This window comes from Elephantulus edwardii, unplaced genomic scaffold (assembly GCF_000299155.1).
Source record: "Elephantulus edwardii isolate Elephantulus edwardi_28Jun2011 unplaced genomic scaffold, EleEdw1.0 scaffold00009, whole genome shotgun sequence".
Classification (NCBI taxonomy): domain Eukaryota; kingdom Metazoa; phylum Chordata; class Mammalia; order Macroscelidea; family Macroscelididae; genus Elephantulus; species Elephantulus edwardii.
The window spans coordinates 3,752,216-3,776,359 of NW_006399759.1; the positions used below are offsets into that span (position 1 = coordinate 3,752,216).

General features: G+C 47.3%; 1 protein-coding gene across 1 annotated transcript in view; it reads right to left on the minus strand.

Annotated features, from left to right (window-relative positions):
• The window catches only part of PLB1 (phospholipase B1), a 194,642-nt gene that overhangs the window by 39,690 nt on the left and 130,808 nt on the right, over nucleotides 1-24,144 (minus strand). Inside the window, exons 33-43 of the mRNA XM_006880687.1 lie at nucleotides 23,654-23,762; nucleotides 22,279-22,330; nucleotides 21,844-21,924; nucleotides 21,208-21,273; nucleotides 20,184-20,284; nucleotides 18,821-18,902; nucleotides 18,115-18,219; nucleotides 16,153-16,248; nucleotides 15,519-15,590; nucleotides 5,787-5,852; nucleotides 323-383 (exon numbers count right to left, since the gene is read on the minus strand). Of these exons, the coding sequence (XP_006880749.1) occupies nucleotides 323-383; nucleotides 5,787-5,852; nucleotides 15,519-15,590; nucleotides 16,153-16,248; nucleotides 18,115-18,219; nucleotides 18,821-18,902; nucleotides 20,184-20,284; nucleotides 21,208-21,273; nucleotides 21,844-21,924; nucleotides 22,279-22,330; nucleotides 23,654-23,762 (891 nt within the window). The remainder of the gene's footprint in view (nucleotides 1-322; nucleotides 384-5,786; nucleotides 5,853-15,518; nucleotides 15,591-16,152; nucleotides 16,249-18,114; nucleotides 18,220-18,820; nucleotides 18,903-20,183; nucleotides 20,285-21,207; nucleotides 21,274-21,843; nucleotides 21,925-22,278; nucleotides 22,331-23,653; nucleotides 23,763-24,144) is intronic.

A 24,144-nucleotide genomic window follows, 5' to 3' on the forward strand; every position in this document is an offset into this window, starting at 1 on the left:
CATCTAAAGGAAAAGTCTAGTTACAGGGGTCATGTAGGAAGAGAGGTAAGACCCCATTCCATGACTGTACCCCTCTCACTGGGCAAGAAGGATGCCAGGCCTGGAATTAGGTCTACATAAAAATAAAAATGTGATTCAATTTGATTGACAGACTTTGGCCTCTTAGTAGGGGATCCTTACCATGGCTGCCATCTTGGGGGCTGCACATGGTCATGAAATCGGCAAGACCTGCTTAAAGCCCTAGGATGTGCTTGTAAGGCCTCCCTGTGACCTGACACTTAGAAAGGCTCTTGACTGGAGATGGTAGTGATGTTTCACTCACCTGAGGTAGGAACACTGTTGGAGGGATTCCACCCCGCACACAGGAAGTCACTGCCCCAGTTCTAGATCAAGGAGAAAGGATACAAAGTCCAACACTCATTGTAGAGGGAGACGAACTTCAGCCTGAATTATCCACGGAATTTTTGGTGGGATCTAGAAATAGATTGCTCATCGGCACGTGTGAAGCTAAGAACTATTAGTTGTAGGTGGACTAAGACCCTCTCCAATTCTGAGTTAGCTACACCATCGCATGGAGCCAGAAGCTACCTTAAAGCAAGAGGCAAGACCATGGCGTCATACTACAGGTGTTTCCCTGACGGAACACAAAGTTTGGAAGTTCTGGATGGTTTTTTGGTGGTGGTGTTTAACATAAAGCTAATTGGTACTAATTATAACACTAGGGCCCAACCATAATTAGTTACACTATTTTTAGGAAAGCAGCATGAAATGTTCACAAATTGCAAAGTTTCTGGTTTCTGCATATGTTCTCTATGGCCAGATATCTCTTTTACATATTTGATGTCAGAGGTACCAATTCCTCAGATGTGCATAAATAAATGTCCACAATGCTGGGTCCCACCAGTCAGATTCTCTAGCTTGATAATGGATAGCATAGCTATGACCAGAAAGAGAAGGGGAGAAAAAGCTCTTTCTCAGAGTACAAACTAGATGAGCATTTCAGGAGGGCCTGCGGGACGAAGCCCAGTGCGGGCAGCTGCTGTTAATTGCTGTCACAGGGGCTCTGATTCCTACCAGCCCTGCGCACAACAGAACAAAACGCTGCCTGGGCCTGCACCGTCTTCACAGTCTTTTCTGTACTTAAACCCATTTTTGTAGCCACTGTGTCAATTCATCTTGTTGAGGGTGCAGGGCTTCACAAGTAGGTGTTGACCAGTTACTAATCCTCTTAGGCTTCATTGCCAGAAGCCTTGGGAAACTCCTCTCATCTACTTAATCATATGATCACGAAGACAAGCTTTGTGAAAACATCCATTTCACAAAGAACCAAAAAGGAAACTCTTTTTAAATATAATTCACTTATCCTGTTGCAGGTTTGTGTCTTCCCAGGGAATGTGCCATTTGTCACACTGGTGGATCTCTTCTTCTGTTTTGAACATCTATTGAGATCAAGAACGTGCTTGTGTGCAGATGACAAATACCCAGGGGAAATGTGACTTTTAAATTAAGTTAGATAGCCTTGAGTACTTTAGAAACAGCTCAGGCAGTTGGTGAGCCAAGGACAAGCACTTTCTACATACAATCACTTTCACAGGCTGGAGTTTGGGCAAGTCCCACAGTCACAAGGGAATGAATGCATTACAACCCCTGAAGACCGGGTTAAAATTGCAGATTCTGACTCAATAGGGCTGGATCAGAGCCCTGGACTCTGCATTTCTAACTATCTCCCATATAATGATGTTGCTGCCTGTCTTGAGTCGGCTTCAAGTAGCTGTTGTTGTTGCTCGGTGCCATCAAGTTGACTATGATTCATAGCAACTCTGTGAACAGATCTGACTTACCCTGCATCATCCCTCCATGTCTGATAGGCTCCAGCCTATTGTGTCAGTTTGTCTTGTTAAGGTCCTCCCCCTCTTTTATTCACCCTTCACCTTCCTGAATTGTTGTTATGTTCCATGGAGTTGCTTGTGACTCATAGTGACCCTATGTGCAACAGCTCTGAACCCTGTTCTATCCTGAGCCAACCTTATTGTCTCTGACACACCTACCCCCACTACCCCATCACTGAGTCAATCCATCTCATCCAGTGTCTTCCTCTCTTGAGGTGTCACTCCATCCTCCCAAGCATGACGTCCCTCTCCAAGGACTGGTTCCTCCTTGCAACATGTCCAGAGTACATCAGATGACGCTTCAGAATCCTTGCCTCCAAGGAGCAGCCTGGCTTCACCCTCTCCAGGTTGAACCTGTTTGTTCTCCTAGCAGTCCATGGTATATTCAACACTCTCTTTTTTCTCCAGCACCACAGCTCAAAGGCATCAATTCTCCTTCTATTATCCTAAGTAGCAAAGGTACTAAAAAAGAAAAAAATTAAAAAAAAAAATCCCCTAACTAGCTGCTATATTGAGTGGACCTCAACCCACAATGACACCATGTGTTTCAAAGTAGGACTGTGATCTCACATTGTTTCCAATGGCAGATTCCACTGCTGCCCAGAATTAGTGTTACCCGGTCTTCCAAAGAACATCTTGGTGACTTTGAACCTCCAGCTTTTCACTGAGCTGTCCTCATTAATTGTTTGTACCATCTATTGTTGTTGTGTTGTTAATGTGTCATCAAATCACCTGCAACTCGCCCGGAGCCAATTTCACTGTCTCTGACACACCTTCCTCCATTACCCCAATTACTGTGTCAATTCATCTCATTCTGGGTCTCCCTCTCCTGTGCTGTCCCTCCACCCTTCCAAGCATGATGTCCTTCTTCACTGACCAGTCCCTCCTGGCCATGTGCCCAAAGTATGTGAGACAGAGCTTCAAACTCCTTGCCTCTAAGGAACAGCCTGGTTTCTTTCACCCTCTCTAGGGTAAACCCGTTCATTCTCTTGACAGTCCATAATGTGGCCAGTACCCTTCTCAGGCACCACAACTCAAAGGCATTCATTTCTCTTCTGTCATCTTTGGTCATTGTCCAGCTCTCTGAGGCATCCTAAGTAATTTTATCACCTAGGGACTCCTAGAAACTTCTCAAGTCCGAGTTTTTAACTCATCTAACGTCAGAAGCTCTTGTAGCATAGTCCACAGTGAGCTGCGCTGCTAAAGCAAGGGCTGAGCCTGCCTCTGGTACTTTGACTCCACCAGCAGCAGTTCTTCTGGAGAAAGATGCGCAATCTCCTCCTGTCTGATTGACAGCCTCGGAAATCCAGTGGAGGATCAACTCTGAGTTGGTTCTGTCTCAACAGCAATGAGAATATCAAAATCAAAGATAAACGAGCCTCCAAGTAGCCAGACAGAACAGTCCCAGATCCACTTTTCCTCACCATCATATACCCAGTGCTTATCATGGCACTTGCTCCGTGATAGCATCTGATGAATAGCTGTGAAGTACACGCATGCATACATAAGGGCCCCTGGGCAGTTCAAAGGGTTCAGCGTGCAGTCCCTAACTGAAGGTGCCGGTGTGAACACAGACACATACATGATTGATGGAACAGATCTGACATTTCAATTACAGGGGCTTTTGGAGCAAATCCAGAGAGGCTATGAAGCTGTCTTCTCACCAGCCTTCCTGCACTCTGCTGCTAGGCCAGCTGGCCCCAATGGTTTGCACCCTGACTTTTCTTTCCCCATCTGGTTGATGTTATTGTTGTTAGTTGCCATTTAATAAATTCCTACTCATGTTGCTGCCACGTGTGGAGAGTGGAGCCATTCCATAGGTTTTAGAAGTAGATCTGTATGTAGGTTTATCTTCTGAGGCCCTTCTGGGTGGGTTTGAACTGCCAGCCTTTGGACCTGCACAGCTAATGCCAGCTTTTGGCCTGCACAGCTATTGTGGACCGAACGTTTAACAGTTGTGCCACTCAGAGACTCCATGACTTTGCTTTTATTGCTTAAACACCTACCCACCCCCACCCCCCACCCCCCGGTTATTCTCCAGTGGAAGTTCTCTTCCAATGTTGGCTTCTGAGGCCCTTCATCAACTGGCTCTTCACTAACCACTGAGCCCCACGCCCACTCCCCTTCCCAATAAGCGCCTCTCCCTCCCTTATGCGGGTGACCTTCTGGCTTCTGTCAACCCTCAGAGCTGTGCCTTTTCTCTGCTTCTGTAGCTATACTCACGATGGTTCCCTTCCTTACTCCATCCCATTCATTTATAACCTTGGAGTCTACAGTCTTATCTCTGCTCTCACCTTCTGTCTGACTATAACTGTGTATTCTCACTTCTCCCACCACCAAACTTCCGTTATTGTTCATCCTCCACAGCTCAGCATCGGCTCTCCGTGAATTTCATACAGGTTAGCCTCCCTCTTTGATCTGGATCATGAAAGGTCTTTCCTCAATCACGCCTTCTGGCTTCTAAGCCTCTGGTCACACAGCAGTCAGAGAGATCGCCTGCAATGGCTTCCTACCTCTCTCGACCTCGCTAGGCCTTCTCTGTGAGATATTCAGGCTCTGAGCGATCTGGCTCCTGCCCATGCCTCTGATCTCATCTCCCCCACTCTTCGCCTCATCCCCATGCTCCACCACACTGAACTTCTTTCTCTTCCTCAAATACACATAACTCAGCCTCACTCTGGACCTTTGTGCTCCCTGGCCCTTTGGTCTGGGACTCTGTCCTTGTGCTCTGCAGATGGCTAATGCCTTTTCATCATGCGGATTTCAGCTCCACGCTCACCTCCTGAGGAGCCTGGTCTGCACAATTAATGTGAAGCTACCACATTCTCCTCCTTACTCTTTCTCATCACTGTCTTCAGATCATCCTCACCATTTTCATTTATCTAATGATTTTCTGGCTGTATCTCCCCACTAGAAGCTGTGTTGCAATCCTGAAGGCGGTTTGAGGCCACCAGCTGCTCTGAGGGAGAAGGATGGGCAATTTCCTCCCGTGTGATTAACAGTCTCTGGGAATCCACCAGGAGGTCAGCTATGGGTCAGTTCTGACTCTACTTTGTACAGTAACAGCAAAAACAACATCTCCCCACTAGATTATAAGGCCATAAGGTTCATCGGTGTGGCTTACTGCTTTATTCTCATGGAATAGTGCTTGGCACGTGGTAGGTGCTCAGTCAGCTGTTGTGGAATTATCTTTAACTTCCTAAGGGAAGGCCCATGTCTGATACTTCTAAATGGTCTGCAGCCCCTAACACAAGACTGGAGACACCACAGAACCCCACTGACACCAGTGACTGAGTTCTGCTGTGGTGAGTGGACCTTGAGGGACCATTCTGTATTGTGAGACCTGGTGTGGTCCAGCATCCCTCGAGGCCACTGTGGAGTAGCCAAGAGTCCTCTGAAGACCCTAAAGCCTAGGCTTTGGATCCTCTGGGATACCACAAAGCGAGAAAAATTGGTTTGAAATAAACAAGCCCTGGGTATGCTCCTAGGTAAGTGTGTTTCCCATTGCTCCCAAACCATGAAGTGAGGATTCCTTTCCACATGGCTTCCACCTGACAGGAAGTGGATGGCGTGTCATGCCCCACTGCTCCCTCGTACCCTTTCCCGAAAGGCTCAGCTGCCTAATGAGATGACGTTTGTGAGAACATGACTGCAAAGGTCAAAGAAAGCTGGTCCATGGGCATTTCCTCCAGTTGGCTGCTGACATCAGGTGAGCACTGTGGACATGTTAAGACAATCCCTGGGCTTTGTGGTTTGGGAACTTTCCTGTACATTCTAGCTCCAAGTATGCAAGATATACACACACACACACACACACACACACATATATGCCTGCATAAACGCATAAACTAAATCACTGGCAGGTGGAAATGGCTGGTGTTGAAGGGAGATCACTACCTCAGGATCGGGCGTGGTGGAGTAGGTGTAGTTGCTGTTCTGGAGGGTCCTCAGGAAGGGTTCATCCTAAGAGGGAAAAAAAGAAAGCACAGGTTATCTAACAGCACTGTAGGAACGTAGGGCAGACCTAACAATTCTGTCCTCCCTCCCTCATTACCACTGAGTCAGCACTGACTCATAGCTGACCCTCTAGTTAGTGGGTTTTCAGAGGCTGTAAATCACACAGGAGGACACTTTCCACCTTTCTTCCGTGGAGCACCTGGTGGATTTGAACCACCTGTCTTTGGATTGGCAGAAAACTCCTTACCCACTAGGCCACTGGAGCTCCCTATTCTGCCCCTTAGCTGTTGTTATTGTTGTTACATGCAGTCAACTGCCACTCATAGTGAGTGACCCTGTGATCTGAACCCTGCCCTGTCCTGTAAGTCAACACTTTTGCATTTAAACAGAAATGATGACTGTATAAAGAATTTCATTCATTCCATAAAGGAGTTGTGTAAGTGTTTGGCTTGAGTTTTGCATATACATGCCCTCAAGCAAGTACCCTCCCCCCCCCCCCACAAGGCCCTAAGAAGGTTGAGAACACGTCCTAAACACGGTTCTAACTGTTCATTTCTGCTTGAGCAAGTGCTCATCTCCCTAATCCTCAGAATGATCCACTTTGTTTCCTTTAGAATTCCTCTGGCAAGGAAGTTCTGTTTTGGCATCCCTCCCTTTTCCAACAATTAGTGTGATTACTAATATATTTTGAACATCTATTATTTCTACCTCCCTTTGTCTGAGGCCTTCAGGTTGGTGTCATACATTTTTGGTCATTTTTTTTTCTCCCTTTTTCATGAAACATCCCTTTTACTCCTTGCTCACCTATTAAATATTTGGATTTTCATGCAAGCCCTGTTGAGAATCCAAGTTCATCCATATTCGGGTGATGAGTTAATTGAAAAAGAAGAAAGTGGACAAAGGAGAGATGGAGGAGGGGGCGTGAGTGAATACAACAGAGATCAGGAAATATCAAGGTGGACCCAGGACAGTCAGCACTTGCACAAAACATTTTCAGTGGATAGAGGACTCTGCACTGAAAATTTCAGGATAAAGTGGGAATATGAAGGAAGAGGCAGAATATTGAAGACGGGTTCTTAGAGATCAAACTCAGGAGCTGAAAACTGACTGCTCCAGGCCGAACCTGCCAAGGAGGTGGGTATTTTTGCTTTATTTTAATGAGGATGACGTCCTATAGAAAAAGAACTATCCCAAAGTTAAGGAAAGGCTTACACACAGAATCTGTCTTGGAGGGCTGAGAAAGGAGGGGAACAAAATACGTAGATAAATTGGATGAAGGGAAAGGCAATATATATTAAATGTTTTATTGTTGTTGTTATGGTGCCATCGATTTGCCTACAATTCATAGCAACCCTATCTGTATTAGCTTTGAACCGTGCCCTATCCTGAGCCAATCGCATCATCTCTGACAGACCTAATCCCATTTCTCTAGTACTGAGTCAGTTCATCTCATCCTGGGTCTTCTTCTCCTGTGCTGTCCTTCTACCCTTCCAAGCCAGATGTTCTTCTTAAAGAAGTGATCCCTTCTGGCCATGTGCCCAAAGTATGTGAGATGAAGCTTCAAAATCTTTGTCTCCAGGGAGCAGCCTGGTTTCACACTCTGCAGGACAGACCTGTTCTCCCGGCAGTCCACAGTATGTTCAACACTCTTCTCCAGCACCACAACTCAAAGGCATTGATCCTTCTTCTATTATCCTTATTCACTATCCAGCTCTCAGATGTATGAGAAGTAATTGTGAAGACCATGGCCTGGATCAGGTGCACCTTAGTCTCCACACTGACCCTGTTGCTCTTTAATACTCTAGAGAGGTGCTTGACAGCAGAGTTTACCAATGCAATTCCTCTTTTGATTTCTTGACTGCTAATACCAAGAATGTTGATTGTGGATCCAAATAAACTGAAGTTATCAACAATCTCAATCTCTTCTCTATCTATCATGAAGCTACCAATTGGCCCAGTGGTGAGGATCTTTGTTTTCTTCAGTCTATATTAAAGACCACAGTCCTTGACTTGCCTCATGTCCTTTTCAGTTTCAGGAAACAAGGTTGTGTCATCTGGATAACACAGATTGTTGACGAATATTCCTCCAATCCTGATGTCACATTCCTCTTCATAAAGTCTAGCCTCCTGAATAATCTGTTCTGCATATAGATTGAAAAAGTATGGAGATAAGATGCATCCCTGATGCACCCCTTTCATGATCCTAAACCCTGGAGTGTTTCCCTCTTCTGTTCTGACCACTGCTTCCTGGTCTAAGTACAGATTTTACATGAGTACAATTAACTCTTCTGGAGAGGAGGAAGTTCAAGCTCTCAAAGAACTGGCAAAAACAAGGTCCCAGGAACTGATGGAATATGGAATACCAATTGATATATTTCAGCAAACAGATGCTGCCCTGGTTGTGATTACCACGTTATGCCAAGAAATTTGGAGGACAACTACCTGATCAACTGACTGAAAGAGATCTAGATTTATTTCCATTCAAAAAAATGGGTGACACAACAGAGGGTGGAAATTATAGAACAGTATCACTAATAATACACGCAAGCAAGATCCTGCTGAAAATAATCCAGAAATAACTGAAACAGTAAATCAGCAGAGAACTGCAGGCTGGGTTTAGAAGAGGCCATAGCACTAGGGATATTATAGCTTATGTCAGATGGATCTTGGCAGAAAGCAGAGTACCAGAGGAATGTCTATCTGTGTTTTGTTCACTATGCAAAGGCATTTGACTTTGAGGATCATAACAACTTGTGGCTAATCTTGAGAAAAATGGGGATTACAGAACACCTAAAATGTTTTATTAGATATTGTTATTAATTAATTATATGAACTGATTATATGGAATATTAAAAAACAAAATGTCTATGGATGATTGAACAAAAACCCACTATATGTAAACTTTCACAGAAATAAATGATTTTTTTTATAAAAGTACCATTTCATAACTTTCAGAAGGGAGTATTTTCTTTAATTCTGGCCTTGCTACTACCCTGTGGCTTACACCTGACCCCATTCACACAAATGTGCTCCTATCTGCACTGAAACTTCTGACTCTTCAGGACCTCCACTTCACAACCAAAAACAACTGAGGCCCAGAATGAGCAGGGCCCTATTCCTGAGAGCAAGGAGTGAATGCAGAGCCGGGCCAGGGCCTGACGCCTGTTTTCATTTCTCACACGAGAGGAAAAGGGAAACCCAGAAGTCACCCAAAAAACAAAGTCCATGTGTGCAAAGCTCTTAGCTACCCACATGAATCATGGTCCCGGCAGAAAAATCTCTTTCCTTTGAGTATCTGCATTCCTACCTGAAACACGGTCAGGGGAACACCCTTCCACTGAGAAACACTCTCAGGGCCAAGGGAAGGAGGTCTATCCTAGACCATCTTCAGCAGTGCCAGACAGGGGAGGGCTATGGTGACCTGTCTGCTGAGAAACTCAGGCTTGTCTCAGGGCCCTCAATGCCATGTACTGATATGAGGATAACAACGGTGCAGGGCAGGACAGATGGTGTTCATAGGGTCGCTACAGGTTGTACTCAACTCTAAGTAACACTTAACAACAATATCAACAGGTTTGTGTTACTTTCCTGGGAAACTGACTTATATTGGTTAGTTGATCATCTTGGAAATCCAGAACATTGATTATATTGGGTTCTAGGAAGAGGGGATTATAACACAGAGGCCCCAGTGAAGCACAAAGATAGCCAGATGTGAGCAGCTGTTAAGATAGAGAAGCACCAGAGAACATTGTATCCAGAAGTGCAGTAATTGCTGAGGAACAGCCCCCAGATCCCTCAAAGATGAGACTCAATGGTGTATGAGTGTGTAGTATGCACACTAACTCTTCTTCTCTCACTTTAAGAGAGCTTTGACTGGGACTTGGGACTGGGGGCTGGAGCCAGCTGAGTGATTATTGAGAGTGATCAGCCCAGCAAGAACCAGAGGGCAAATACAACCCTGGCCTGGTGGAGTGCTCAGAGGCACGCTGGGGAGTGAGCCTGGTCACAGATCCAAGGGCTGGAGGACCTGGGAGGGAGACAGAGCCAGAGGAGCCAGAGGCCAGGGAGGGGCCACAAGGAACTAGACAAAAACAGTAGGTGAGAGGAGACAGGTCTCAGACAGGGGCAAGGAAACAGACTAGGCTGGCCAGGGCTTGTTTTCTGTGACTGTGTGGCATGTGAATGAGTCAGGGTGGTTTAAAGGCCTGGAGTCAAGCAGATTATGTGGCAGAGAGTCCATTTAATGTGACTGACTAGACTTATGTCAGTAAGTAGAAAGGGATGCAGATTGAAAGCCAGCACGGGGAGGTCCACAATAGTCACAGCTGTGCAAAGGTGGCCTGGTTTGCCTTGGGAGGCTACTCCTAGACAATCGCCCAACGTGAATTGGTGCCTCTTGGGAAAAGGTCACATAAATCTTTGTGACATCATTAGTTATAAAGTTCTATACTGAAAGATTGATCCTTTTCTGCTGTGTTGACTGGACCAAACAAGGAATGTACAGTCAGACCTGGTGGCAATTAAATAAAGGATGCCATGTTGACAGAGACATGCCTCCATGAGCCAATAGAAGCCATGGCCATGATACATGGTTGTAGAATGACAATTGTTTTGTATGGAGAGGAGTTGGGTCTGTATAGGGTGGGATGTTGGCCATAGGAGGGAGGAAAGTAAAATCATCACTACATGGAAGCTCCCTGAAATCTTCTTACGCCTTTCTATTCCATGAAAACTTAGGGTTCATGGTCCATGACCATTGATTTCACAGCCTGCTTAAAATGCAGTCACTTGATAGTTGATAAGCAGAACTTTAAAAAAGGCAGAGACTGGAGTGAGGCTGTAGGAAGGAGGGTGCAATAGATACAGTTATAATGAGGGACAATGGTACAATGGTTGGTGCTTGACTGCTAATGGAAAGGTGTAACATGGGAAAAGTCTGTTCTGTTACAGTCCAGAAATCTGTCTGGAGAGTTCTACTCTGTAACTCATGAATTGGAGGCAACTCAGTTCCAATGGGCATTGTATCAACAGTACGCCAAAGCTTCTTTTGACTGAGATTCTGTTTAAACAATTCTTTGTTGCTTCATGATGGGAAAGTAGAGCTAGATACCCATTAACATATAAAGCACTGTGGATGTGAAGCGAGGAGGTGGCAGTGGGAATGGAAAGGCAGATGGGAAGAGCCTTAGGAAGCATCCTATCAGACAGGGCCTAAAGTTTCACATGTGGAGAACTGTGAAAACCACGATTATATTGACAGAAATAAGGACACGCCAGGGACAGAGAACTTGGGAAGATAAATATGTTGTTCTCATTTAGACATTCTTTGCTCTGAAAAGGACTTTCTGAATGAACATTTGTTGACTTTGACATAATGGTGGAGTCAGACAGATCTAAAGATAATTAGAACAACGAAATAATATTTTCCCCTTTTTTTACAAAGAGAAAGGTGAACTGGGGAAGGGGGGCAGAGAGGAAAATGTGTAACAATGAATGAATGAAAATAAAAAAGTTAACTGCGGGAGGGTGTGAGAACAGGGAGGGAGAAAAATGCAACAATGAATGAATGAAAATACAACTTTTCTGTAAACTTTTGTTAGAATCACAATTAAAATAATTTTTTTTTTAAAAAAAAGTAGAAACCTTGCTAGAGACTCAAATAAGAGTAAGGGGGAAAACTTGGGATTTTATTGCAGGCTATTTGTTGGCTACCCCTTTTGCTTCTTCTCATGATAAAACAGTATATGATATTATCTCAGTCTCCCTCTCTCCTTAATCTCTTTCACTCCTCACTTGTTGCTACTCTCTCTCTGACAGTACATTTACTCTGCCTTTAGCCTGGAGTTCTAGAAAAAAGAAATGAAGAGGCACATTGGGAAGTGCAAAGATATCTAACAGGAAACCTTTGTTGTAGGTGCCATCAAGTTGACCATGACTCATAGTGACCTCATGGGCAATAGATATGGACCTTGCCCTGTCCTGCACCATCCTCAGGATCTGCCATGTGCAGTCCACTGGAATGTGGAGAGAGAGAGAGAGAGGAAGGGAGGAAGGGAGGGAGGGAGAGAGAGAGAGAGAGAGAGAGAGAGAGAGAGAATGACTGAGACATGAATGCTGGAATGTTTTGGAGGTTAAGAGACAGAAGAAGGATCATTAAAAGAAACAAGAGGCAACAATGACAGAAAGAGGAATTGTTGCCTTAGAACTGTGATGTTTGAGACCAGCACATTATATATTCCATGGACTGCCAAAAGAACAAACAAATACGTCTTGGAGAAGTTACAGCCAGTTGCTCCTTGGATGATGAAGCTTCACCTCACATTCTTTGAGCAAGTTGCTAGGAGAGGTTATTCCTTGGAGGGGGACATCACGCTTGGGAAGGCAGAGGAGTAGCAAAAGAGAGTAAGACCCTCAACCAAGTGGTTCGACATGGTGACTACAGCAATGGGCTTGAGTGTGTCAGAGATTATAAAGATGGCATGGGATAGGACAGGGTTCAGATCGGTGGTTCATAGGGTCACTATGAATTATACTTGACCTAATAACAACAACAGTAACAATAATAATAACAACAAGAAGAAGCCAGTAAGTTGCTCGGTAGCTTGGCAGGCTAGTGGTAAGAAACTGCACAGCAATTTCAAAAGCACCTGGTTCAGATCAATCTCTGTGGAACGAGTATGTTCCATGTGATTTACTACCTCTGAAAACCCACCAGAGAGTTGGCCATGGGTAGGTTCTGCTTTGATGGCACACAACTGCAACAAGGGTCCAGCAAGATGCTCAGGTTAGGGAAGGAGTAGGCAGAGAGGGGATTAAGGCACTGAGGGGAAAACAGTCACCATTCAGAGTGGCTGGTCAAAAGTTGGCTCTACACACCCATGTTTATCGTGGCTTTGTTCACAATGGCAAGGAGCTGGAAACAACCTAAGTGCCCATCAACAAACAAATGGATAGAGAAGCTGTGGTATATTTACACAATGGAATACTATGCTGCATTGAAAAATAAGAAACTCATGAAATATTATTCAAAATGGGTGACCCTGGAGGACATTATGCTGAGTGAAGTATCTCAGTCACAAAAGGACAAATACTGCATGGTGCCACTGTTGTAAAACAGGACTGACATCGGAGTTGAGGGGAGACTGAGAAAGAGGGGTTCAATAATGTATACTGCATTGAAACAGATGAGGGATAAAACTGTTTAAAAGAGATATGTTATTAGGTATTTTTGTCATGACAGGAGTCCAGAGCCAAGGCTGCATAGTGGAGTGGACCTGGGGGGAGGGATAGTAAAACAATGAAAGACTTTTTCTTTTACTTTTCCAAGAGGGTAGTGTACTAGGGGGGAGGGTTGGAAGGGGAGAAAAGTGCAATAATCAATGGATGGAAATCCAAAGTCTGTAAATTTTCATTGAAATTAACAATAATTTTTTTTTAAAGTTAGCTGTAAAATAACCTGCCCTATCTGACACAGTAGAGTGTAATTTTCATTTCCCTGATAATGGAGGAGAAAGGAGAAGCCTGAAGAAGCCCCTTCACTGTTTCACCTTAGTCTCCTTCCCCTCTGGTTCCTGCCTGTTGCCTCTTGCCTCTATGTTTAGACACAGTTAGGACTAAAATATATGCTGCCTGGCCCCTGTTAGCTCAGACTGAGATGCTGGTGGGCTTTTATATAGCTCCAAGGCACACGGGAGGGAGCAGATGGGACCTGTGGAACACAGAATGCCTGGTGCAATGAAAATGAGCTGGCCAACAGATGGACCCTTTTGGAATGGGCTCCAGGGTTGCCTAGCAACCACAGCTCCCAGACTCTTCTACCAGTTCCAGGAGGATGGAGCTCTCCTCTGCTCACTGATGGTTTAATCAATCTCTGTCCAGAAGAGAGGAGCCAGGCAACTGTGGCTGGAGATGCTATGGATGGTGGATCATTGTTTCTGAACTTCCCATTTGGTCTGGGACCCAGAGGGCACCTTGACGCCCATGGTGAGAAGAATCTCTCTGACCCATTGTATAGGCTTCAACATGATGCTTAATAAATGTTTTGGGGTTGGGTTGTTTATTTTTTTTGTTGTTGTTTTGTTTTGTTTTTGTTTTAAGAAAGAGCAAATTATAGTTCCCTGCTGAGGATACTTATTACTTCTACTATCTAATAGGAGACTTTGTGGTTTTGGAGAGGGATTTCCATAGAAGTTGTTGACATATTGAAAGACTTCTCCACAGTATGCTTTGTAGACACCGCTCTGAGCCCTCAAATGCCCCCACTCCCCAGGTGTCCCAATCCCTCACCTAGGACTCTCTGACCAGTCCAAACTCTCAACATTTAAAGAGTTTGCTTCTGGTACTTTTGGAGCCTCTAGAACACTTGGACTGGAGGGCATGTTGCCCTGGTAGTAACATAATCTGAATAGTCCTCTTACCAAAGCACTTACATCAGCAACTGAACCCTCTGCTGTCCCTACCTTTCTAAACCACCCACTTTCTTCCTGTGCCATTGAGTCCTGAAAAGGCTGATGGTGGGTCCTCAAGTTAAAGTGGGAAAGCAAAAGACGGGAGCATGGACCAGAGAGGGAGGGGCCCTACTCTCTGAGGAGCCCTGGAGGTTTATTCCTTGGCCACTTTTCAGCCAAAAGGACAGGAGAGGAGAGGCAGCTAGACCCACCAGGGGAAACCAGGCCTCCTAGAGTGAGTCAGGACTTTCTGCTATTATTGCCACTCAGGGCTCTCTGGGTCTTGTTTTGTTAGCTCTTTCGTGATTCTTGGGGCATATATTATCCACCAACATTGTCAGCTTCTTATGTTTCTTGGGAAATTACTCTCTCAGTTGTTGTATATACTGGGGCCTAGCAGAGACCTGTGTGAAGCTGAATCCCATCAATCCCACCACCAGAGTCCACTTGGAACATATGTGTCCCACATACTCATAGCACAATCCATACTACCTTAAAAATAACTTCCCCTTGATATCACTTCCCTTACGGAAAATACATGGTATGAACGAAAAATCAAAGCAGAAAATAATTAGGTCATGGAAGGGTTACAAACAATTGATTAAAAAAATATAACAATTGATAAGACGGAGAAGAGGGAGTTCAAGGCATGGCAACTCAAATCTGCCCCCCACTCCTAGGTTTGGAATCCCGCTGAGCAATCAACCACTCACACTTTCTTCCTTAAAAGGAGCCAAGAGCTGATTTCTATCTCTGTTTCCACCAGGCCAGCCCAGGGGCTCCTCCTCCACACTGCTCTGGGCTCTCCCTTTGGCTGTTCGCACCTTTGACCCTCTTTCTGCTGGAAAATCCCCAAGCCAGGCTCCAGGGTCTCTAAGCACCACTTCTGAGTCCAGCTGACTCCTCACTATCCCTCCGACCTGCGGTCAGACTTTTCCCACATGCCTCGAATGCCACTGCTAAAAGGAGCCTTCTCGCCCTTCTGGATTCTTGAGTCCCTTTCTCGAGAGTCCACATCTCTCATTCTGTCCTCTCCCAGTTTCTTCCCTCATTGCAAAAGAACGAACCACTTCTGTGCCCTCTTCCAGCGTCTGAGGCCCCTTTTCGCTCCTCATCACTGGCATTGGTTCACAGGTGCATGGGGAAAGCTGGTCAGCGTGGAGCATGGGAGGAGATGAAGGGACGAGGCAAGGTGGAAGCACATCGGCAGGTCCCCCCTTGTTACCTGAGTGGGGCAGGACAGAGGTATGTCTGCTGCCAGGTCCAGACTCTCCGTTTTATTTCCTAGTGGCTGAAGCTGATGGGGAAGGAAAGGAAGAAACAGGTGTAATGATTTGTTTTCTCTGAGCTGACCAGCCCACAGCAGCCCACTGCAGTGAGTAGAGCTAGCAATTTGATTTCTGGAAGTCTGGCTTCTACTCCTGGCTCTGTTACTTGCTAACTGTGGGACACTGGGCAGGTCTCTTGGCTTCTCTAGGAATCAGCTTCCTCATAAACTGTGAATATTTCTCTTGGAGGCCTGCTGAGAGGTTTAAATGAGATAGCATGGCTTCAACTGCCTCATAGAGATGGCACATAGGAAAGATGAGGAAATGGAAGGTTTCTTCCTCCAATGCAGTGGAGGGCGCCCTTCCTTACAGCTGCAGAGGAGATGGAAGAATTGAGCCTGAGCTGAGCAAAGTCTGAAGGACCCCGTATTTCAAATTCAACAGACTTCTGCAGGCTGGCCTGCCTTCCATCCTCTGTGCCTTGCTTCCAAAGGGAGACCCAGAATGACGCTCCATTCTACAGGGTTAGGGGAAGCTGATGCTGTACCCTCAGTGAAAGCGCAGTGAACCAAGGACACCCCGTAACTTTACCATATTGACCCAAAGGGCCCTGGAGAGTTGAGAGTGGAATTTCTGGCTTGGATGGATGCAGTCCGGGGCGAAGAAGGATGTATCTGGGCTCCCACCCTGAAGGAGAGAAACACATTTCCTCAAGATCCTATTGGTCTAGAGGGTCCAGTTTGGCCTGGCCTCTGGGACTGACCATTCAATGTGGAAGCACTTGGAGTCTTTAGTCTCCAGAGTGTGCTTGCCTCTAGATGCGGATCAGGGCCATCCTGCAGCAGAAAGCCTCCCTGACATGCAGGCCCCACCCCCTTCCTGGTACACAGTTCCCTTTATTTAAGCACAGCAGCATTGCCCTGTGAAGTTTCCACAGCATTATAGAAGCATACTGACAGATCCCTCTCTTGGGAGCAGCTGGTGGATTTGAACTGTAGACCTTCAGGTTGTTGTCGTGTACAATCGAATGAGGAAGAGATTGCCCATCCTTCTACTTTAGCATCCTAGTGTTTAAGCCACCATGCCACCAGGACTTCCTCAAAACGCACCCTATTTATATTTTAGTACCTTCACAGAGTGTTCTCTGAATAAAACAAAACCCCAGAAGCCATTGCCATTAAGTTGCTTCCACTCAGGACAACACCATAATCAGAGTGGAACAGCCCCACGGGGGGGTTCTTGGCTGTTGGTGAAGCATCTAACCAGGGCTTACTTACAGTGCCACTGGGTGGATTCAAAGTGGCTCACTTTAAGGTAAGGAGTAAAACACAAACCATTTGCATCCCCCAGAGACCTACTAGGAGGACTGGTGGCCCAGTACATTATGTATTTGGCTGCTAATCAAAGGCCAGTGGTTCAAATCCACCAAGCGCCCTACAGAAGAATGACCAGTCTCCCCCTAGAAAGATTTACAGCCTCAGAGGGTGGCAACGATTTGGAATTTCTCAGTGGAAGTGATTCTTTTTGGCTAGGTACCTATTGCCCTAGCTTATGGCAGAGGTGAGTGATTGAGATCCTTGTCTCTGAGGAACACTGGCCAGACAGCTTGAGAAAGCCACTTCACAAAACTTGGCCAGCTGGTCCTTGTGGACTTGAGGGTGGGGCATGAGAATCCAGGCGGAGCCAGAGGGAAAGCCCTGATGCGGCTGACACCGGTGGGGGGGGGGGGGGGCGCCGAGTGCCGCCTGACTCTAGCCACTTCTGACTGGCTGAGCTCCAGTGCACAAAGCTTCTCTCCTTCCCGTGAGATGAGTGAGGAGAGGCCCTCAGCACAGAGGTCCTGGCAGACAGAATTCAGCCCTCACCCGGTCCACTCAGACCTCTTCTCTGGAGAGGACACATCAGGCGGAAGGCAGGGTCAGGCTGCAGCAGAAAAGTCACAGGACCCTCCTTTGTAACTGCAGAGCCATGCGCAGAGAACGCGAATGTGGGCAGAAAGCCAGTCATTTGGAGCTATGCCTTTAGGTTATTACCGCCCTCAGGCTGACTCTGACTTAGGGGGAACTTATGTAAAACAGAACAAAATGTTCCCTGGTCCAGAACTGTCTTTCTGATGGCTGGCCTGTGCAAGTCCGTTGTTGTGGCTTTTACGAATTCATCTCACTGAGTGGTTCCTTTCTTTTCACTGGCCCTCTGCTTTTACCAAACATGCTCTCTAGCCATCCCTTAACACTTAATATATGACTTTAAGAAAGATCCTTCACATCTCTGAGTCTCTGTTGCAGGATGATGATACTACTCATTTTAAAAAGGTGACTGTGAAGATTCAGTGTGTGGGGAGCACAGTGGTTGGCACGTAGTAGGTGCTTGGTCCAGTGATGGCAGACCTCAGTCAGTGGGAGCCTCCCCCTTCGAGTTGTCTCCAGGGATGCTGCTCTCACAACATTGCTCCCTTTAGCTTTCTCCCTTTGTCCCAGTCATATGCAAACACTTCATGTTTGCTCCCTGAGAGGCTTTCCCGGGGGTACCACACAGAGCAGGCAAGGAGCGTACCTCCAGGACCGGGACCTGGACATGGCGGAAGAACGGCTGTAGAACCACAGAGAAGTCCTCCTGAGTGTCATAGCGGCCCGACTCCACCAGCTCACGCATGCTGTTCTGGGGACACACAAGATGCCTTCAGCACAGACTCTGGGTGGGCCAAGCCCCCGGAGACAGGGTGGTGGGCAGAATGGTGGCAGCCCCTATCACCTCAGACAGGCTCACTGCACCCTTCCCTTGAGAACACAACTTTCTTTCCTGTCAATTGGAAGCAGGTTGGGTCACATTTTGCTTGGGTTTGAAGTGGACTGTGGGCTCTGGGGGCCAGCCAGGAAGTTCAGCAGGGAACAAAAACCCTGGCAAGAGGCTGCAGAGGAGCCCCCAGCAAGTGGTTCTGCACCCTCCCTCTTGGTGGTCCTTCTGTGTGTACATTTCTGGGACCAAAGACGCGGGTAGAGGTGCAAGGGGAGAGAGAAAAGCAGTGTTTTGAGGGAGCCAGTACTACTGTCCTTTTCAGGCCTAATGCCAGGTTAAGTTGCCAAGGGCAGCAGGGCCATGTAGGTTTTGCCACCTGAACTCCATTGGAACGACTGACCCAGCTTGAAGGCGGCCCCCTCCCCAGAACCCCAGAGCAGGTGTCCCCCCCCCTTGCCTATGGGCCTTCCCCAGGGAGCTCCAGGCTGTGTGCTGCGTGAGTGGTGGGAAGAGGAGGTCTCACCTGGTAGGCTTGGGTGATGACCTCCAACCTGGCCAGCTCCTGGGAGCCCTCCCGAGGGCTCAGCACGCAGTTACACAGAGCACTGCACAAACGGGAGACAGGAGAACCCAGAGCTAAAGCTCCTGGCATCATCGTGGGGGCCTGGGCTCTGTGTGCGCCTGTCTTTCACTGCATGGGGCGCAGCTCTCTGATTCCCTAGCCCAGCCTGGTGTAGGAGCATGGGTGCTGTGAGGCTGAACACAATGGGAAAGATAGATTTCTGGCCTGATGTACTTATAAGGTAAAGTTCAGTGGGAGAAACCTGGTATAACGAGTGAGTACTCCCTCACAGAAAGAGAGCAGGAGCTGTATAGACTCTGGGCCTGCCGCAGATTATGCTGAGTAAATGAATGCCGGCAGTGGAGAGTTAACCTTTAATCAAAGTTAAAATGCATCGTGGGGCATCAGCGCTGGTATTGCAGAGATTTTGACTCTCATATTCTCAGACGCTTTCTTAGTCCACACCCATGTCTCCTTCCTCATTAACACCTGTGTGCCACTTGGGTTTTGCTATGAAATAGTTCCTACCAATGAAATAGATACCATATACTAGATAAGAGAGAGTGGAAGCATTCTGGGCACAGGCTGGTGCATTCTGGAAAAAAGTACTTGATAATACTGTGTATACATATGTAAAAAGACACATATATTGATGTGTGTGTGTGTGTGTGTGTGTGATTGCATGTATTAAAACACACAGCTGTGCATCTGCCACACAGCTGAAGAACAGAGCATGCCTAATTGAAGTTCCCTTGGGGGTCCCCTCTCCCTGATTCCCTTCTTCCTTATAAAGGCAACTGCACGTCTGCACTTTCTGTTTCATTTCTGGGTACATTCTCTGGCTTTCAGATTCACTTTGACCACATACACTCTGCGGTGACCTTTTCACAGTCTGGATTACATTCTCTCCCAGACACTTGCCTTTGTCCCAGCTTGACCCCACTCGCTGGCTTTCCCAGGACCATAGAAAAGGTTTCCTGGCAAGAGGTGAGGAGGCCATGGTTCCCACTTCCGTGACTTGTTGTTGCTCTTGCTGCTGTTAGGCGCTGTCAAGGTGACGTGAGCTCACAGCGGCCCTGCGTACACCAGATCAAAACTCCTGTCTCATCCTGCGCAGTCCTCAATCTCAGCTGCGCCTGAACCCATCACTGTCACAGCCACTGTGTCTGTTCACCTTGCAAATTCTTTTCCTTCCCTGACCCTTTTCTAACAGCTTGGACACATGGATGGACAAGACATGAAGACCCCGAGGGATCACTGCTGCGTGTGAGCCACACCGTGGGGGGAAGGGGCCTTGCCCCCCTAGGGCAGAACACCGGCCTACCTGGCCTGCTGCACTGGGCACTTGTCTGGGTTCCCCAAGAACACCTGCCGCATGACAGTGGGGTTCATGAAGTCCACAAGATTGACCAGGGCTCTGGGCACCTAAGGGCAAGGCCACAGATGAGACAGGGGTTCCAGGAGCTGATTATTCAAGCTGCTTCAGTACCCTGAAAAGGAGAAGCTGGAGAGTGGGCCCCTTTACAACTTCAGCTCCGTGATCCCTCGACTGGGGTTATGGGGAGGAATCCACACAGGGCTACCTACAGGCGGAACACCTCACAACTCCACGGATGTCACCCTCAGGGGCTGCAGCCAATGGCACGGCCCGGAGTGGGACAGCGCCTGGAGCCTAAATGCTGCAGTTCAGCTCATATAAGCTATCGCTTAGCCCAGCACCCTCACTTTAGATTTGGTGAGATGATTGAGTTGACGACAACTCAGAGCAATGCTGAGAACAGCTGACCTGCCCCCTGCCTTGTTCTGCTCCAGCCTCACCATCCCTCATATTTTCAGACTCATTGCTCCAGTCACCGCGTCAGGGTATCTGGCAGAGCGTCTTCCTGGCCTTTGCTGATCTAGCCATTGACCACTTCCCCCCAGTCTAACCTGACTCTGCTGAGGAGGAATGGGGACTGAGCCACTGGAGGAGGACCTGGCTGCCAGCACTCATTCCTGGGCAGCCGAAGCACCGTGTCCTTGCCAAGGGACACAGTGAGTACACGTTCTGAGTGCAGGAGCAGAGAGAGCCTTGCTGCACCCTAGGACTTGGAATGCAGTGCCCGGACTGGGGCCAGTGGCGAGGAACTCCCAACCAGGGAACGTCCTGGGTTGGGGAGGGCACCTGTGAGAGCACACACTGTCTCCCCTAGTGAAGCCTGAGATCCCTCTGGACTGTAATTTTTCAGGCCCTGAAACTGGAAGGTGCCCTTGGCCTTGGCTTTCTCCTGCGGCAGCTTCCACCATCGTTTCCCCAGTCCTGGCCACCCTTGAGCTATGCCAGGCTGTGGAGGAAGAGTCCCACCCACCTCTCTATGCAAGATGTCCAAGGCGTCGCGGAGATGGCCAAAAAACTTGGCTGCTGAATACAAATTCTGAAGAGAAGGAAGGGAATAGGGGAGAGTTGGTGAGGGTAGGCCGGTGGTAGGGCAGAGGCTTCCTCCCGACTCCAGCCCCAGGACTTGGTCTCCCTCTGGCCTCCTGTAGTTTCTTCTTTGCGGATTCTTAGTTGATGTAAGAGGGAGGTGTAGAAGCACTGTGTAAATGCCACTTTATACCACTCAGACGCGAAGGGGGACGTGCAAGAGGAACCAGCAACCGGGGGCAAAGTGTGTATGTGTGTGCGCGCACGCATTTAGAAGCAGTTGGACAAATTCTAAGGCCAATATGGAGCTCTGGTGGCTTAGTGGTAATAACAAGTTGTGCTGCCAACCAAAAGGCACGTGGTTCGAATCCACCAGCTGCTCTGTGGGAGAACCATTGGCACTCTCTTCTGGTGTAATTTACTGCCTCTGAAAACCTGCTGGAGGGTTTACAAGGGGTCAGTTCCAACTCGACGCTATGGAATGACGACACAGGGCTGGTCTCAGGACTACTCTCAGAATCTTCAAGGGCTACTGCGTCAAGCCAGGAGCAAGAAGTTGGCCCAGCCCCGTGCCCCTTACCGAATCCGTGCAGGAGTCACAGAGGTCACCCCCTCCGATCAGCACAGTGATGACCTTCCAGTCTTTGTGGAAATTTACTCTCTACACAGAAGGAGGAGAATGTTTGATGATTTCCAACAAACAAATAAGCCAAGCCTCAACCCCCACAACTTCCTTGTCCATATGGGATACTAGACTCTGAACTCCAAGTTGAATTCATTTTAGAGGTTTATTTATAGCTCACAGAACCTTAATTAGCATCCAGAGAGACTTTCAAGGTCAGTAGCACAGCAATAACCCTCCCCCCATGACATCATCTCCAGAGAGTCTCCAACAGGGTGTTGTCCTGCCTCTGTTTGACTGTCTCAAGGATTCTCCCTGCAGACCATCCCATGTGGGGACAAGCCTAAGGAAGCAGACAACTAATTGTCATAAGCAAACTTAAATCTGACTCACACTGTCCTCTTTCATCCTCTGCACCAGAGTCTGGGCTTGGCGAGCGAGGTCCCTGGGAAGGAGAGGAGATCAGTGTCTTTGGGAGGCACCTTGGCCCAGGGTTCTCGTCCCAAAGACCTCAACTGGAGGCTCCCTGGAATCACCCCGGATGCATGAGCCAAGCTGTCTGAGACCCTGAGGCTCCAAGAAGAGAGAAGCCACGAGCTGGGGCTTGCCTCCTCTGGGGAATTATTGCAACAAATCACTCTTTGCAAAGCCCGTTGTGCGTTCATTCTGAAGGTGTAATGAAGAGAGTTATACTTTTTTGCTGCTCCCAGTTTCCTTTCTAAGATTCTACACACACAATTTCTTTTCTGTTCCTGTGCCAGGAAACAAACCATTACCCTCTTCTGAAGGACTTGCATACAACTTCAAAGTAGACTTTTGAAAGTTTTAGTACACTTCCTTTAATTCCTAACTCCCCTCGCCTTGCCTGTAATTGCTTCCTCTTTCCCCCCTCTAATGGTTATGAGTTTTATTATGTATATTTTAATCTTATATAAATGCTTCTTTTGGAAGAGACATAATAAAATAGATATGTGTATATGGTACATGTGTTTGAGTTATAATCCATGGAGGACTAGATTTCAGTTGCTTCAATTCTCTACCAGCTCAGGCCCTGTTACAGGGCTGAGGTGGGGTCTCGGGAACCTGGTGTGGGATCATCTGTTCTATTGCTATTTTTATTACCCTGTTTCTATTTCTCAGAAGTCCCCCAGACTGAGGGAATGGGCCTGAAGGGCATACCCATTGACCAGATGGGGGTGGTGAGTCTGGGCAAGAAGACGGCACATGAGGGACAAGGAGAGCCAGGCTGGAGGTGCTCTCAGAGCAGGGTGAGGGGGCCCCCCTGGAGCTCATGCAGGGAGACTGGCTGGTTCTGGGATTCTCTACTCTCTTTATTGCTAGTTCAATTACAGTGGAAGAGACTGGATGTACTATCCTTGGAGATTCTGTGTGTCCCATCCCTTTGACCTTTTGGGTAATTGCCACTTTTGAGGCTCTGGGGAGAGTGGATCTTTCTAATACTATTAAATAATAATAATTTTTAAAAATCTGGTTAGGTTGGTGAATAAGCACAATTATTAGATCTTGCTTCCAACATAAGCAAGGCTAGGAGTTGAGCCTCCAGGGGTTTCATTCCTTCCGATCTCCCTAGTCCCACTAGCTTCTGCCTGAGGCATGGCCAGGTGAGGAAGTGGTCTGAGACCTTCTCAAACCATTCTTGTTCATGGATGAATATTTCCTTTGCACCCAGAAGTCAGTTCAATGATCTTGAAGGGGGTTTCTGTACCTCCCTCTTGCCATCCCAGAGCCCCCATCCAAAAGGTCGTACTCAGCTTTTGCTCCAGGAACAGCCTGATTGAGAAATGCATTTGTGTCATTGGCGTCTCCCATGCCCAGCGCATAGCCGGTGAGATTGTTGTTAAACTTCCAAAGGATGTCTGGAAGAAAAGGGGGTGAAGAGTCTGTAGAGCGTTCAAGCCAGAAGGCTAGTGTATCTTCTCTGGTCCTGTGGGGTCCTGGATCCCCAAAGATCTTATTCTTCTGTAGCCCTTACAGGAGAGGGAGGGATGTGGAGCCCTCCATGAGTTGAGGATTGGTCACTAGAGGGTGACTTAGGTAAGACAGCAAGAACACAACATCCCCTGGTCTTCTGCTTCCCTGCCTGCTCCCAGCCACTTACAAATCACAGTGTGGTGCATACTACCCTATTGTCTTAGCAATTCTCTGGGGTAGGTGAGGAAATGTTCTTCAGTTGAGGAAATCTGAGGTTCAGAACACTAGGTAACAAGTACTAGTCACCTGGCAAGCATATAGGGAGTA